Source organism: Rhea americana, unplaced genomic scaffold (genome assembly GCF_003343005.1).
Source record: "Rhea americana isolate MKP2758 unplaced genomic scaffold, rheAme1 scaffold_165, whole genome shotgun sequence".
NCBI lineage: Eukaryota > Metazoa > Chordata > Aves > Rheiformes > Rheidae > Rhea > Rhea americana.
The window spans coordinates 2,043,254-2,060,067 of NW_028185761.1; the positions used below are offsets into that span (position 1 = coordinate 2,043,254).

General features: G+C 53.7%; 1 protein-coding gene across 1 annotated transcript; it reads left to right on the top strand.

Annotated features, from left to right (window-relative positions):
• Positions 1-115: 115 nt before the first annotated feature.
• Positions 116-10,325, top strand: P2RY2 (purinergic receptor P2Y2). Its single transcript, XM_085300569.1, has 2 exons — positions 116-176; positions 6,603-10,325. Exon 2 carries the CDS (start codon positions 6,607-6,609, stop codon positions 7,681-7,683), a length of 1,077 nt encoding a protein of 358 aa, XP_085156695.1. The 5' UTR covers positions 116-176; positions 6,603-6,606; the 3' UTR covers positions 7,684-10,325.
• Positions 10,326-16,814: the final 6,489 nt, after the last annotated feature.

Here is a 16,814-nt window from a genome sequence, read left to right on the forward strand (position 1 = left end):
GCTCGGCTCGGATCCGTTCGGCTCAGACCCATTCGGCTCGGCTCGGCTCGGCACAGCGCTGCCCGGCCCGGTGAGCAGTGAGCGGAGCGCGGGGCAGCAGCACCGTCCCCGGCTCGGATCCGTTCGGCTCAGACCCATTCGGCTCGGCTCGGCTCGGCACAGCGCTGCCCGGCCCGGTGAGCAGTGAGCGGAGCGCGGGGCAGCAGCACCGTCCCGACGGGCTGCGCTGGGGCACGGCGGTGCGTGCGCGTGCAACACGCACGGGTGAGCGCGAGCGTGCAACGGGGCAGGAGCGTGCGACGCGCGGATGCCGCGCAGGAGCCCGCAGGGAAGGAGCGTGCAACACCTGGCCGGCAGCGGGGCATTGCACGCGCACGCCTGTGTGCACACGCAGCTGCGTGCACACGCGCAGGGCAGAGGCGCGAAGCCGGAGTCGGCCGCTGCCGCTCGCGGCTGGAGCAGCGATGCAAAAAAAGATAAAAATAAAAAAAAAATGAAAAAACGGGAAATCTGCCCCAAACCCCTAAAACCGGTGCAAGCGCCGGGGGCAGTCGGGGTGCTTCGACGAACCGAGCGCGGAGCCGCCCGACCCTCGGCCCGGCCTCCCCCTGCTGCGCCCCTTTCCCCCCGCGTCGCTCGCTCGCTTACTCACTAATTTGCAACCGCCTGCCCGGCCGCGCGGGGACTCAGCCGGCCGCTCGTCCGCGATTTCCGGCACGCACCTCCGGCCCCGGCCGGACCAGCTCCCTTCGTTTATTTTTTTTTCGCTGCTCCTTGCTGGCYGCAACCCCCCCTTTCCCCCCCCGCCGCCGTCTCCGAACCCTCTGAGTCGTTTCGTCGGCCGCGAGCCGCCGGGGAGCTGCGCGTTCGCGGGGCGGCCGTTGCACCGCGGCATCTGCTTTCTTCCCTCCGCTCCGGTTTTCTTATCGGGCTGTTGCAAAATGCCTTCGGYGCCCTCCGAGTTCCTCTTCCTCGCCCGCGGGCGCCCGAAGACGCCCTCGGCCCTCGGCCGCCTTGCAGCGGCGCGGAGGAACGGGACGGTCCCGCCGTCGGGCCGCGCTCCGGCGTCCCCGCTCCCTCCTCGGCGCCGCGACTGCCCCTTCGAGTCACGTTACAGCCCCCTATTCAGCCAAGCCTCCAAAAAACACTTTTCAGCRCAAAAACAAATTTGAAATATTCCAGCTGTTTGCATCGTTCCCGATACGTTAGGGAAGGGTTGTGGTTTCRCCGCGTTAGAGCCAAATCCGTTCCTGGCCGCTGCTTCCCCAAGCTCCTGTAACCCGGCGCRGCTTTTTGACCTTCTGGTTGAGGGGGCGCAAGGGGAAACTGAGGCACGGGGCCGCGGCGGTCGCTCGTCAGGCGGAAATGAGCAGCGGGGCTTTGCAGAGCCGGCGGGTGCTGGCCGGGGCGAGGACGCCGCTCGTTCGGCCGGGGTTTCGCGGGGTCGACGGTTGCCGGCAGTTTTCTTGCGGTTGCTGAGGATTATAACCGTGCTCCCGGAGGAGAGAGCGCCGTGCCGTCTGCTGCCCGGCGTCTCCAGCGGTTCCTGGGGTGGGGATTTTGGTGAAACGCCTGCAGAGCCCGTGAAACGCCTGCAAATCCTGCCAAATTCCTGCACATCCTGCAAAAAAGCCTGCGAATTCCGCAAAATGCGTGCAAATCCCATGAAACGCCCGCAAAGTCCRCGAAACGCCTGCACGTTCGGCGAAGTGCCTACAGAGGAGGGCCCCGCTCCGCGGCCCTGCCGGCAAACGCATCCGCGTTAACGATTCCCGCTGAACCGTGTCCAAGGCCGGCGACAATTCAGTCGCGGCCGCGATTTGGTTTTGCTTCGGTGATTTTGAGCCTGCTGCCGGACTCCCCGGCGCAGAACCCCCTTGGAGACTGCTGGGAGGGCAGCAGGATCGCCGAGAGAAGGGGCAAAAAAAGAGGATTGAACCCCGCTACTCAGCGATCCGATGCACAACCCCGTTTCCCCTCGGTCGCCCTGTCTTGGCCCTGGGTGCTGCGGTCCCTCGGGCACCCATGACCTTGGCGCAGGCCCTCCTCCGCCGGCAGCCCCCTCCTTCCCTCATTTACTCCTCCAAATATCCCCGTGCAGATACCGTTACAGGAGTATTTTGGGAGACCGGCAGCACATGTGCGTGCCAAGGGGAATATATACGTGGGCGTGTGGAGTCTGGGATTGCAACGCAGACCGGCCGCGGCCGCCGGGTGCCTCCCGCGCCCTCCTGCTCTCCCGCGCCGTGCTCGGAGCTCCCTGCAGGCTGGCGCAGCTGGACGGGGTGCTGCAACGTCCCCTCGTTTGCCGGCCCTCTGCGTTGCCCCCTTGTTAGGTGAAGAGCTTTCTCCTGCTTTCTGGGAAAGGAAACAAGGCTCTTGAGATAAACGGGCTCTTCCAGCCGGCAGCCCGGAGCCCGGCTGCGAAGAGGGGGATGGAGCGAGCCGATCCGGCCAGTGCAGCCGGGTTCATCCGGACTCGGCGCACGATCCAAGCTGGAGGAGCCAACCTGCAGCTTGCCCTGCGCTTGCTGTGCCTGGGTGACCGGAAGGTGCTTAAAAAGCTGTGCGCAGTCACCTGCRTTCGTGCGACAGAAAATACCCGTGGGAAAGACGTAGCAGTGGAAGCAGATGCGACTGGTCCTCACCGAAGCATCGGGAGGGATTTGCTTTTAGAAGTCCCAGAAGTATCTTTCCAGCTCATTTTCCTTGGGCAAAGAGCGCTGCCTCCCTTTGCGTTCTCCCTCCCCGCTGGCCCTTCCTGCCCCCTCGTCCCACCCGGGGTTGGATGCATCGCTGTAAAATCTGGCACGCTTGTCGTCTCGCCCGTCGGCAGAGGAAAGGGCGGCTGCCAGCTTTTGCGTCTCCCCATGGCTTGGCTGGCCGCATCCTTTCCAGCTCGCTCAATGCAGATGTAACGGGGTCGAGGGCAAACCGCAGCCCCGATAGACACAGCAGGTTTTGTCCCAGGAATCCTGGGCATCTGGGCAAAATTCATTAAAAAAAAAAAAAAAAAAAAAAAAACTCTTTTGCATTTCCAAAAAAGCGAAGAAGAAGAACAGCGCAGCAAGGACAAGGCTGCCTTGTGAGCGGGGGTTTTGTCTCCGTAATTACGCTGTCAAGCCAACCGGAAAAGCCCATTTGTTCTTTTTTCTCAAAGAAGGCCACGTGGACCTTGGCACGTCCGCATCAAGGGCTCCRTAGGGCTCGGGGCAGCCTGTGTCCCCCCGAATGTCCCCATGTYGTCTTACAGGTGGGTTTCAAATGAGTTGTGATTGGTAGTTGGCGTGCAGGAGCTTGCCAGGAGGAAATAACTCGTGGAAACAGGCTGGACGCTGAAGGATGGGGTGTCCGGAGAAAGGGTAAGGGAGCTTTGCCGTTCTGCTGTGTTTCAGCATGGCAGATCCACTGATGGATCCAAAACAGCTCAGAAAATAAGCAGCCCCATCACAGCGTGCCACAAGCCCCCAGCTGCAAGCTGGAGGGAGCCAGATGAGTGCCGAGAGTGGAGTTGGTCACGGCAGAGTGGCCATCAGGCCCAGACCCTCATTTGAGGGCTTCATGGGGTTTTGGCCATTCCCCTGCACCAGTTTCTCTAAAAATTGCCCTGAAAGACCCTCTTCAGGCAAGGACATACCGTAACTCGGTCCGAGGTGAATGTAGGAGCTTGGGGCTTGCAGCTGTTTCACAGGCTTGTGATGAAAAGGGGGAGAGCCACGGTCGGGCTGGCAAGCGGAGGATTCTYGCCTGCTCCCAGTGGTGCTAGCGCCAGAGAGCAGCTTCAGCGATAGCAATATCCCTGCTCGGCTCAGAGGGCGCCAGGGGCTTCTCGCATGTGAGGCTGAGGTTTCTGGAGCGCCGCAGACCTTCCCTGGGCCTTTTTGAACATCTCTTGGATGGCCTGCTTCTTCATGGTGGCCTGTTCTAACTGTTTCATCCATTGCCAGGTTTGTGGGGAACCGTTGTGTCTTTGGCTCCAGATCTGCAAAGCTCAGAGCGAAGGAAAAAGTCAGGGAAATAAGCAGCAAAAAAGTGTTTTCGTGTTTCCCTGAGCATTACTGGACATCTCCGTATGCAGGGGAAGAAGTGTTTGTGGAAGATGGTCAAGCGAAGTACTTGCCTGGGTGAGAAGAAAGCAGAAGAACCAGRCACAAGAAAAAGCAGAACCTGCTGGGCAGAGATGGTGTGGGATGCGTCTCAGTTCCTTGTGTTGAGAACACAGTGGTTTCCAAAGTTATATTTGGATTTTTTCAGATGTTGCAGATTAGGCAGGGCATGAGCGTGCGGTTTCTTTCCACGTTCCTGGGATGCGCGAGCCTCGGCCAATGAGGCTTGTGGTCTGCTTCCCAAACGCATTAAGTGGGACGAGCAAACGGAGGGAGACATCAGTGGGGAGCGTTTCTGTGCCACGTCCACGGAGGCCAGGCAACAACTGGCTCTGTCTAATCCACCCCTGGGAGCAAGCAATTGGGATTATCCTGTGTGATGATGAGTTGGGAGGATCACTTCACCCCTTCTCCRTCTGATAGGACTTGTCAGGTCACTTCCTTCACAGTGGAGCTCCACTTCRGGAAGAGATAGTCCTGGGTGATGGCATCTAGAAGCACAGCATTGCCTCCCTCTTGCCTAGGATGTCTTGTTTCACGTAGCCTGGTGGTGCCAGGTTAGAGCTGTGCGCTGTCACCTAAAGCCACAGAAGGATTTGGACACTCAGGGCACGTACCAGGCTCAGTAAAATCATACGAGAGCACTTTTACCCAAATCCTTCATCCCACGGTCGCTCCTGCTTATTGAGCTCCCGCAGTGGCTTCAGCCGCCCGTAACCCTGGTTCTGCCGGCTCCCCTCCAGCTGCGCCAGCCTCACCGCCCGCCTCCGTGCCCCTCCTGCCTCTGCCTTTGTGCACAGGGAGATGAAAGCGGAGACTGTTTCGGGACTTTCTCAAAAGGGATGCTTTCAAAGGGACAGTTGTCATTAGCCGTGTGAGTTGTAGACATGGGGACAATAGTCATTTCAGTCCGGTTTGGGCAGCTGGCCAGCAAGACGGACTGGATTACCTCTCCCAGCAGCAGGCCCTGGGGCTGCTCCATCCTCCGGGCTTGGCTAGAGGACTACGATGTGGAGGATGGTTGGGTTCTGCTTCTCGCCTGGTGTTTAGGTTCCCCTTTTACCCAGCGTTAGTGGGCAGGATTTTAATGAGTTTCACTTGGTTCAGCTCAGGGAAAACCGCTGGGCTGCAAGACGAAGCCTTGTGTCGGCGGGTGTCTGCAGCCACTTCTGTGTCGAGATTGTGATGGGGTGCAGCAGTGCTGGGCCATCAAGGGAATCGCCGCCCATCGCCCGGGATCAAACCAGCTCATTTTGCAAAAAKCGAGGCAAAACCGTTTTGTTTTGCAGCCTGGCCGATGGACTGGCTAAGTGATCGTGTGTCAGTTTGATCGTGGGCTGTCTCCAGCRTACAAAAGGGCCCTTGTTCCTCCTAAAACAGGGCAATGCCAGACTGTGCACGTCTGCAGTGACTGTTTGTAGCTGATTTTTCCAGCCTTARCCAGTTATTCCCATGTGTGAACTGGCCTTGTGCAAGCATAGATGGACTTTCTGGTGATGGTAATGCTGGAAAGGCAGTTCTCAAGGCCAGAGAGCAGGACCAGCCAGATGGTCACCATCCTCTTAACACAAAGAAAACCCTGCAATTTCTTTTCTGGAGCCCCTTGGTATTAAAAAAAAMCAGCAGCAGCAACAAACCAACTCTTTCTTCCTAAATTGAGATAGGGCAACTAAAGGGTGAAGGTGCAGGACACTCTTCCATTGGCAAGGCTTTATTATAGGGGTCTCCAGATGCTGTGGTGATGTTTGTTCTGCCAGGAGGACSTGGAGGACCTATGAAATCACTGCCYTGCCAGTCACGAGACTGCTTGCTGAAGAAGTTCCCTTTTCTTCCCTCTCTGCCTGTGGTTTTGTAGGATGCACGTTTCACAGTGCCCAACTGTGTCTTTTCTCATGGATGGTTGACCACAGAACAGAGTGTACTTCCCGTTCTGTAACTCAGGAGACCAGATTTGGTCCTGCCAGGAAAGGTGGTTTGGGGCACTGARCTAGGCTGCAGAAGGTCTGAGTTTAACATTCAGGTATGGCCTAGATTTCTTGGTGACTTTAGACCAGTTTGGTTCCTTCTCTGTGCTGCAGATGTAAAMTGTGGAAAAATAAAACTCCCTTTATCTGATAGACCGTAAGTCCTACACATGAGAGGCTGCCTTGCTTGTGTTGACACCAACACGATGAGGCCCTGATCTCGATGGCGACACGATGTCCTGGCGTGAGGTRTGCACTGCCACCGGTCAGGTCATTGTCACGTGTGTTGCAATGGCATTGCCTGCCACACAGTGAGCCGTGCTTACAGGTGGCTCTCGAATAGACACGCCTAGGTGCTGATGGCAACATTGACAAGAGGAGAGAGGAGGTGTGCAAATATCATAGTAATGATGAAAATGTTGGGCTCTGGAAAGTACCACATCCCTGCGGCAGTGTGGTTTTCTCATCTAATCCACCTCTTCCGGGGAATCCTCACCTCTGTGTCCTGACTGCCTCTTTCCTTTTCCCCCAGGGTAATGGCGAACTTAACAACACCTCAGGCCTGGACCAGAATCGTCAACACCTCCTTGGTGACAAGCAGCACAGGAGACAACACGTACAAGTGTGTATTTGATGAAGACTTTAAGTACATCCTGCTGCCTGTCTCCTACGGCATCGTGTGCGTGGTGGGGCTGTTCCTCAATCTTCTGGCCCTYTATGTCTTCATCTTCAGGATCAAGACATGGAATGCCTCCACCACATACATGTTCAACCTGGCTGTGTCTGACACACTCTACGTGGTCTCCCTGCCCCTCCTGGTGTACTACTATGCCATGGGGGACAACTGGCCGTTCAGTGTGGGCTTGTGTAAGATAGTCCGCTTCCTGTTTTACACCAACCTCTACTGCAGCATCCTTTTCCTCCTCTGTATCAGCGTCCATCGATTCCTGGGCATCTGCTTCCCGCTGAAATCACTGCAGTGGGGCCACGTTCGCTATGCCCGGAGAGTGTCAGTCATCGTGTGGGTGGTCACTGTGGTGTGCCAGTCACCCGTGCTCTTCTTCGTCACTACCAGCATGAAGCGCGACAGTGTCACCTGCCACGACACATCCAGGAAGGACCTCTTTGGCCAGTTTGTCATTTACAGTTCAGTGATGCTGGTGCTTCTTTTCTGCATCCCTTTTCTCACCATCATCGTGTGCTATTGCCTAATGGCTCGGAGGCTGCTACAGCCCACACGGGGTACCTCCCGGATGTCTCAGTCCAAAAGGAAGTCAGTTAAGATGATAATCATAGTGCTTGTGGTCTTCATTGTTTGCTTTCTTCCGTTCCACATCACTCGTACCTTGTACTACTCCTTCCGGAGCTGGGACTTAAGTTGTCAGACCCTCAATGCTATCAATTTAGCCTATAAGGTGACCAGACCCTTAGCTAGCACCAACAGTTGCTTGGATCCCATTTTATATTTCTTAGCAGGACAAAGATTTATGAAATTTGCAGGCAACAAAATGCCAGGGAAACCCCAAAATGAAATGGCCTTGGGAGTCACGCCCACTGCTCAGTTGAAAACCAGCAACGACACAGACACGATATCCAAGGATGGAAAGTCCTAGGTCTTCTCCATCGCGTTGCGGTGAGTACCCTTTCGCCAGTGGAAGGGTTTGTCCTGTGTGTGAACGGAATTGGTGATCCTTGGGTCTCCCGAGGCCTGTGGTGGTTTGCAGTGCCCTGACTTGCACCCACTTCAGCATGATCCCTGTTAAATGCACTCCTATGCAAGCTGCCATTTCGAACAATTTAAAGGAAGACATGGTTGTGGTTATACTGAGAAACTCCGTATCTGTGTCTCTTCTGCCAAATCTGCTCATCTGCTCAACACCGAATGGCATCTCCCCAATGGTGAGTGTTGGAGACCTCTATGATGGTGGCAAAATGTGCTAGAAAATCATGCYCTGAATATTTAAGATTATTTTCTAAACCAGAAACTTTTCAAGCAAAAGGCCTCCAAAAACTGAAGAAAATACATTTGCCTTTCTCCAGATTCCCTGGCACATTGTTAGCAAGTGTTTATCCGAAGTTTTGTGTGTCTTGGCAAGGGAAGAAAGGCTTTCGATCGATGAGGAGTGTCAGCTGTGGTTTTAATAAACAGGTCGATAAAAATATCAAGTGCAAATACCACCCGGGAAGCAGGGAAGGGACTCTCACAACTTTGACAGCCCTTAAGAAATGTTCCCCAAGCCACTGCCCATGCCTCTGCTGGACTAGCCAGGAAGGGATTTTGAGGTCTTGTCYAAGGGCTGCTTTGCTCCTTGGAGAGTTACTGGTGGGTTGATACCCTCCACCACTCGGGGGCTTGCTGGCATTAGCAAGTAGGTCCTCTGTAGCCTCCTCCATGAAGATACGCAAGTGGCGTTAATGTTCTACTCACCAGAGAACTGCTAATGCTTTGCCACCCGACAGCATCCACCTTTGAAAGGCTTTCAGCAATCCGTAGCACTGTCTCAGCTGCTGCCTTTAATAATCATCTCCAACCCRTTAAAACTGAAGGGGGTTGAGCTCTTTATGCCTTGTTTTTAGCCCTCTTATTAATGACTCGTGTTTCCAGCGAAGAACCATAGACCGGTGTCACACCCTCAACTGTGGGCTGCCATGAGCTCGTTGCTGCTCAGAGACGATAGCCCTTAACAGCTTGCCATGACCCAAAGAGCTGCTGAAATCCTGCGCAGACCCTGCTGTCCGGTCTCCCCATAATCCCAGCACTCAGCATGTCCCTCACTGACAGCATGAACCTTCCCTTGGAAATTTGGCAGTGCTGAATGCTGACTTTAGGAGCYGTAATATTAAACGTAGTGCTTAGGGAGCACCGTGTCTGCTAGCCAGGGCTAAGCCTCTGTGTGGGTTTAACTCCCACTGAAGCATATTTAAGCAGGAAAATGACCCTGCTCCTGCGTCTAGTCCTAACCCCCTTCTCCTCCAGCCTGTGCTGGGCTGGCTGTCTTGCCCTGCGCTGATCCTGAGGGTCTGTAAAAGGAGAGGCAGACATCATGCATAAGGCTCACATCTCCCTCGCATGGAGATGCTCCTGTCCTCCACTTGGAAGATTTTTCAGGATCTGCAGATCAAGAAGGACAGGAAACCCCAAGCTAAGGAAAGGTGGGCAGCAGAGGTGGGGGAGAAGAGCTGGACCTAACACAGCTCCTCAAGCACCATGTCCCTTCTCGAGGAGGATGGGTGTAGGCTGACCTCCACCTATGTCTTCGTGTGGCCAACAGGAGTCAAGTATTCTTCAGCATGTGCAAAACCAGCAGAATCTAGCCAGTTGGAATGGACATCACCATCTTGGATGCTTTTGTTCAGGTCTTCTCTGATCAGCTTTTTAGCCACTGAGTTGACATGTGTCATGCCAGTCGTGACTGACTTTGGCCTTGCATCCTGCAGTCAGTCAGGACAATTCAAACTGGGRTAGTGAAAATATCCACAAAACAATTCACTAGATGACCCACTCGGTCTTTCTCCCTGTAATTGCGGGGTTTGAGAGTAGAGAGCCCAGGCACGTGGTTTCCTTGCCCAGTCTTGCCGCAAGGATGCTGTTTACTCACCCAAAAATGAAAATTGTTCGTCCTGCAAAGCTGGACTAGTCGTATCTTGTAAGAGCAGCCGCGACTCTATTTTAGGGTTAGACATTAGATACATTTGATCCTGGTTTAAAACCAATTGCTCAGACCTAAAAAGAGTTTCTCYCATTCCTCCTTCTTCTAAGCATGTGTTTATGGCTTGCTGGAGATAACGACATGGYGCCACGTAGCCAGCCAAGTATAGCCGGGGTGACTAGGACCCCACAGAGATAACTGGGAGGTTCTTGTGGTCCCACTCAGTGGAGCCATGGTCACTTKGAGGACTCCTGACCTGACAAACATTATAGCGGCCGCAGGAGGCAGTGGGGGAATTGTCTCCATCTGCGCTCAACCCTGAGCACCATTCGTGAAGAGAAACAGAACATTTGTAGGGTGATTCACCTCATTCACCATCCGATGTGGGTCCCTCTGTGCTTCTGGCTCTGCACATGCTAGTGGCACTATTTGGGTTCAGAGTAATTGGAGAGGTACCAGCTGGAAATTTTTTTTTTGTTCTTACTGTTTGTAAAAGCACTAACTTATACTAAAAATGTGGGTTTTTGTGACAATAACTGTACATTTTTTATTTTTGTAACATGATCTCAGATTTCTTATAGGAAATAAATTTATTTCGACTACTAGCACTCTTCTGCTGTCTCCTCTGGTGTGTGCAGGGAAGAGGGTAGCAGACATAGGAGTGGGGTTACTGAACGTCTCCCAGGAGCTGGGTGACCCGCTCGGGTGGAGGGGGCTGCTGGAACGACCCAAAACCCAGCAGCTCAGTGAGGAGGGCTTCATCTCTGAGCTGACTTCAGTTTTTCTTGCCACCATCTCCCTCTTTCCAGAAATGTCTAGTAGTGCCCATGCTCTTCCCAAGTCGTTGCCTTTTGAAGGCAGGAGGATAGGCGATCCAAAAGAGCCAGCCAACCGTAGTGGATGAGGCTTTGGTGTGGAGGCAGGTCAAAGGCAACCCCAGCATTCCCCCTGATGGCTCTTGTCCTGCAGCTGAAAGTGGATCTCTAAAGCCATTGAGCAGGTTTCAGGCCTCCCTCTGTCTGATCTGTCCCCAGCAGCTTCCTAGAGCTCCTTGCAGTCACTGCACACCAGACCTGCACAGCGTGGCCAGGTGTTTTTAACAAGGTGACCCAAAAAACTCTGATTTGATCTTAGATGGCTCAACAAAGGTTCAAGCAGGCTAGAAGATGCTCTGGCACCAAGTGAGGCAATGTCTCCTGGAGTCCACCTGCAGGGCAAAACTTCCTCGGCAGAACTCGGCCCCCGCCTAATATCTCCTGAATTTGGATCTGGATCTCCACTCACCCACAACGCTCACAGGGGGTTGATGCCACCACTGGTAATGTGATCAATTCAGTCTCTGGTCGTCTTCTGGCTATGTGACCCATCTCCCCATGCTTGGGGGAGGGGGGGCTTTCCTAGGTTCCTCCTGTTGAAGACCAGAGAAGGTTGCTAGATTAATTTGAATAATCCCCAGTACCACAGTCTTTCTGCTTCACCTGGTGGCTGGGACCACCCACAACTCGTGCTGGAGTGAAATGACTTGTTCTCAAAGGCTTCTCACCCTGATCGAAAGAAACCAAGAGGGGGAGGTTTCCAGCATCTAACCACAGTGAAAAAAAAATACTATTTTCTATTGTAATTTATCTGTCGTCTGCTCCTAGCCTTGGCTTCTGCAATGCCTTTCTCTGCCAAGGTAATGAGTCTCTGAGGACGCCGTCATTTCACTTATGAATTTATTATAAGCTGTGATTGAATCACCTTGAAATCTTCCTCGTAATAAGCAGAGCAGCTCGAATTCCTTCCCTCTCGTCCGCAGGCAATAGCCGCTCTGTGTCACTCAGCCGAGCGCCGACTTGTGTGAGTCACTCAAACCCAAGAATGTGAATTTAGCAAGAATAATATCCACCGAGGGGGAATGAGGAGGTCGTGGTGGCACTTCAGAGAAAGAGAAAACCAAGAAACCACTCTTCCTAAATAGCTCTGAGCACTGGGAGCAGCAAGGAAAAGTGCATAGCGCTAACAGTTTCCTGCCACCCAAGCACATCTGCCGCATGGGCTGGAAGACTGCACGGCTCTCTCTGATTTTTTGCTAGCCCTCAGTGTCCATGTACAGGATTTTTTCTTCCCCGTTCATGCCTTTCGAGGAAGCAGATCCTTAAACCAGTGGAGGCARGCAGCTGGCCGTGCTGTTACTGTGAGTCACTTGATATGTCCACTTCTCTTCAAGTGCTGGGTCCTGGGTACGTTTTTCTTTCAGTTTTCCTCTTTTGGGGCCTGATTTTCAATGGAGTGAGTCTTCGAAATTGCCCCATCTGCCCTGCCGAGYAGTTTCTGAACCCGTGACCAATTCAACAGCGAACTGGTGTCTCCACACTGTTGAGCGCCTACAAGGCTCACAGAAAAGAGCTCGTCTCCAAAGCAGGGAGAGAGCCAAAGGAGTCCTCACCCGATAGCTCAACCTTTACGTTGGACACCAGAGAATCCACACACACACACACATACACACACACACACACACACACACACACACACGCTCCGGGGACGTCACCCAGTTCCCTGATGCTCCAGCCTGCGGTGGCTTGGCGAGGCACAACGCCTTCGTTTCACCCAGCGTTGGCCCCAGGGTGCTGACCGGGAGCCCGGCATCGGGTTCACTTAAACGGCAGAGATTCCCGTATCCCGCAGGCTAATAATGTTATTCCAGGAGTTCCCAAAAATGGATCGAGCGACGTATCATTTGCTTTGAAAAAACAACCCGGCGAGTGTTTGAAATAACCCACGCCAATCACCCGGCTTTGCGACCGGTTTATTTTAAGGCCTTCACAAGCTGAACGCCAATATTTGCAGACTCCTTAGCAAATAAACGCCCAGGAAAGCCCAAAATGTCCAGTTTAAATATTCTTTCTAAACTGGCCAACCACAGTCAGGGCAATCCGGTGCTGGATCTCAGAGGAAGAGCTAATTGCCGAAGTCTCCCAGCAAGCTGAAAGCAGCGGGTTGGGTGGTGGCATCGGTGAGATGAGCTGCAAGCTCTCAGCTCGGCTGCTGGAGGCTCCTGCCCGCGGGAGAGCGGCTCCTCGGCCGCGCCGTCGAGGTTCTGCCTCTGCTCTGCAGGCTTTTTCTGTCCTTGTTCAATAGTGCTCTCCCGAAACGTGAGACTTTTCATTTTCATAGCCCCATTTTTCATTTCAGGATCGAACCGTCTTTGGCATCTCGTGCTTTCGCGGTGTACCAAAGACCATAAGGAGCATTTTTTCAGTGTTTCTTTTTTTCTTTCCCCCCCCTCGCCTCGGTCCCCATGCCTCCTTTGCAATCAAGATGAAGTGAGATGTCAGAGCGTTGTCACATTAAAATATCTGTCAGCTCTTGAAATTCATGTAAAATATTTTAAAAATGATGGAGGCGTATTAAAAAAAAAAAAAAGGAGATTTTTTTTGGCTCAGGGACAAACACAGGTGAATCCTCTGCAGCAAAAAGCCTCTAAAAGTGGGATCTCAAATGCAGGGAATATTACAGCCTGAGTCTTCCCGTGGTGGCCCTCGTCAGATGGCCCCGGGCACCTCGGCATGAGCATTCGTTCCTCAAATGGAGCCTGTAAAGGTTGGGAGCCTCCAGAAACAGGACTCACACGTCCAGCTTCCCACGAGGAGTCCTGAGTGGCTCAGCCCTCCCTGGCAGACGCGTGCGTCTCCCTCCATGGTGGGGACCAAAATGACTTTCCCAGCGTTGCGGTCCCCGCCGCCAAACCGTGTCTCGCTCTCCAGCGCGGGCTGCGCAATCGCGGCCCCGCGGGTCTCGCGGCCCCGGAGCTGACGCCTTGGTTTGCTGCAAATTCAGAAAAAATGGCACGCTGCACCGGGGCCAAACCCTTAGAAATTTAGCGGGGTGGGGGGGAGGAAAAAATCAGGTTCTTTGCTTTTGGATTGAAATCCTGGCACTGGCTCCTTCACGGCCGGGGGAGAAGGTTTGGAAATGAAAGAGGGAGTATTGAGACGATTTCCAGCACAGCTCTTCGCACACATCCTGCAGGAGGAAGATCTGCTCSGTGGTGGATCCTCACTAGGATCCCATCGTGGAGAAAAGGATGAGGGACCCTCGCGGTCCTGAAACCCAGGTGGAACACCCAGCCTATTTATTTTGCCGATCACGGGGTCTGGAGGAAGGAGAGGGCACCTCCTTCCCGGTGGTGACGGCACCCGAGGCATCTCCAGGCGGAGCAAACGGGATTGCGAAACATCTGCCAAGAGCGCAGCTTCGCCACAGTCTGTCTCCCTCTCCCTCTGTTGTGTTTGGCCCRAACTCCAGGAGCAAGATCAGCAGGGCTTTTGTACGCCATGTACCACCCGACGCTGGACGCAGCACCAAAGGAGCTGGGATAAATTGGAATAAATTGCTCAGGCTCCAGAGAAAGGCTCCTGCCCTTTCCTGTGCTGCAGATCTGCCCCAGGAGGCTGGAGTCATTGCAGCAACCTCTGAGTTCCCAATTGCTCCAGTTTACTCCTTTTCTCAGGCAGTTCATCAACGCAGTAGGAAAGACCATCCTACTGGTACCAGGAGAGAACAAACATCCTGTTATTTCCATCTCAGCTGTTTCTGAGGATGCAGGTTGAACCCAGAGCTGAATAAGTCCAGGAAGAAATGTGCATTTGCTGAGCGACCCCACTAAAAAGAGGAATATAACCATGGAGATCAGGATTTGGGGCTGCTGTGTCCAGGCTCAGCTCACCATCCAAATCCCAAGATATCTTCTGAATCAGCCCAGAAAACTCAGCCAGCTCTGTCAGGGGCATTTTCTCTTCCTTCAGAGTGGTGGCATTGCCTGCCCCTGGCCCACCATCAGCTTAAGTGATACTACCAGAGCCTGACCCTGGATCCAGACATCTCCATACCTGCCCTGTCTGTGTATTCCCTGTCCCCAGGATGTCCCAGTGGGGTATCAGCATGCAGAGATGCAACCCTGCACCTTGGCACAGGACTCTTCAGCAGGCGCCCAGCTCAGATCCGATGGAGGATTTCCTGCTCTCTGCCTTCCAGGCCAACGTCCTGGACTGATCTGCCTTGCAGAAGTTGTTTTTCCTTAATAGGGTAAATCCTGCTGCAGCAGAGTCCTCTGCCGGCAAAAGGGGGACATGGCAGAGCAGAGGCTGGAGCAGGGGGTTGGGGCAGCTGCCAGGGTGAGAGGAGGTTGCACCCCACCAAGGGCTGTCAGAGGAGTAGGAAAGCAGGGCTGAGCCCACCCCTTCTCCCACCCCAGCCCCAACCAGCGTTTGCAGTGATCACTACGTTACTGATGCCATAGACACTTGTCACCTTCCCACTGGTGACACCACGGGACCAGCACGCTCCAGGCATTGCTCAGCCACGGTGGGCCATTTCAGGCTTGACGCTTACCCTGGTGGAGCCTGAAACCCAGTRCTGATGCCCAAGCCTTTCCCAGTGGACAGAATGGGCCTGAACACCCCATACTAGGTGACAGACAGAGTGTAGAGCCCTGGCTTTTCATTCATTAATGTGCAAATAGTAATTTCTGTCCATTCAAAAGCAAATTGTACCCTTTCCTCCTTGCCTTGAGACGTAACCAAACCTGAGCACCACAAACTCATGCACTGGAGAAGTTTGGTCACCTGTGTCTGTCTAGGAGGCCCCAAACACCTCTGAGCTGCCAGAAGATGCAGCATTSTTAAGTGGTATTGGGGGCCACCAAAGTTCAGATCCCTAAACTGGGAGGAAAACATGCCGTATCAACAAAGGCCAGTTTACTGCCAGTTTGGTGAGCTGAACTAGCTGGCCATGGGGTCCAACACACCAGGGCCAAGCTAAAGGATTGAGCATCTAGACCCCAGCTAACACTGGGAGCATCAGGGTGCCCCTAAGAGGACACCGCGGCGCTGGGTTGCTGTGTCTGCGGTGGGACAGCCAACCTAGCCAGCACACCCTGTGGCCACACGGCTCCTCCCTTTCTTTTGCTCCAGGCCATGCCATTGCAGTCAGGGCCCTGGTTTTCATCCACGCTCTCCAGCCTGGCTGAGAGGGACTTTCCGGGGGATGGAGATGTTTATATTCGCTTTGAAGTTCTCCTTGCGTGCCAAAGCTGAGCAACAGCATGGGATGAGAATCAGCCTCCCTCCCTGTAGCCATGGGTTTTAAGGCCAAAAAAGGGGCCCAGGCATCATCTGTCTGCTTTTCATCCAGCCTCCCACCCGCTGCTCTCAGCTCTGTCCCTGCCCACGACATGAAGACTCAATATTTGTTTAACTTTCTTTTCTCCTGGTCACTTCATCCCCTTTGCTTCCTTCTGAACCATTGGCCAGAAGTGCCCTGGCCTATCCTGGTTCATACTTGATAGCCCAGATCAAAGAGCAGTTTTCCTCTCAGGGCCTGAACAGGACTTAGTCAAACTTGGGGTGAGTAGGTCTAAGAAGAGGGTCACACCTAAGGGTGCCTAGATTTATAGCCTCAAGAAGATCTTTCTTCCCTCCTGCTGCTCGCAGTTGTTTAAGTCTGCAGACTGCTATRGGGATGTTTGGGGCTGCAAAACTATGAGAGTGGCAGTTAGCATCACTGAGTAGCCAGTAGAAGATGCTCCAGACACAGCGGAGACTCTAAGAATGATTTATCCTCCCCTAAATGGACTAGGACTTGCCTCCACCTCTGGGAGAGGCAAGTAGAAAATCAGATGTCCAGCACCATCTGCTCTTCATGCCCCATAGCTTGAGTGTAGACTATTCTACCTCCCTTGTCCCTGACATTCACCTTCCCTTTCTTCTTCCCTTTGGAAAGACAGCCAGGAAAGACCGATAATCCTTTGTCCATCCAGGTGGAGGTGAAAGCCTGAGGAGCAGAGATTGAAAAGCCTCCCAGTGTCACCCTTGAGTCATTTGGGTTGGCTCTGGGAGTATTTGGAAACAGCCCAGAGAGCTTTATTTTAGAAAGATGTTCCTGGCCTGTCCCCGAGGGGGGCAATCAGCCATTCACCTGGGGTACAATCCGAACTGTTAGCCCTCCAGGGATGGTTACTCAGCACACCCGCAATGTCTTTAGTGAGGCTATGAGCCCAGCACTGGGTTTTAGGATGCCTCAGGTGGATGCTGGTGGATGCCTGTAAACCTCCT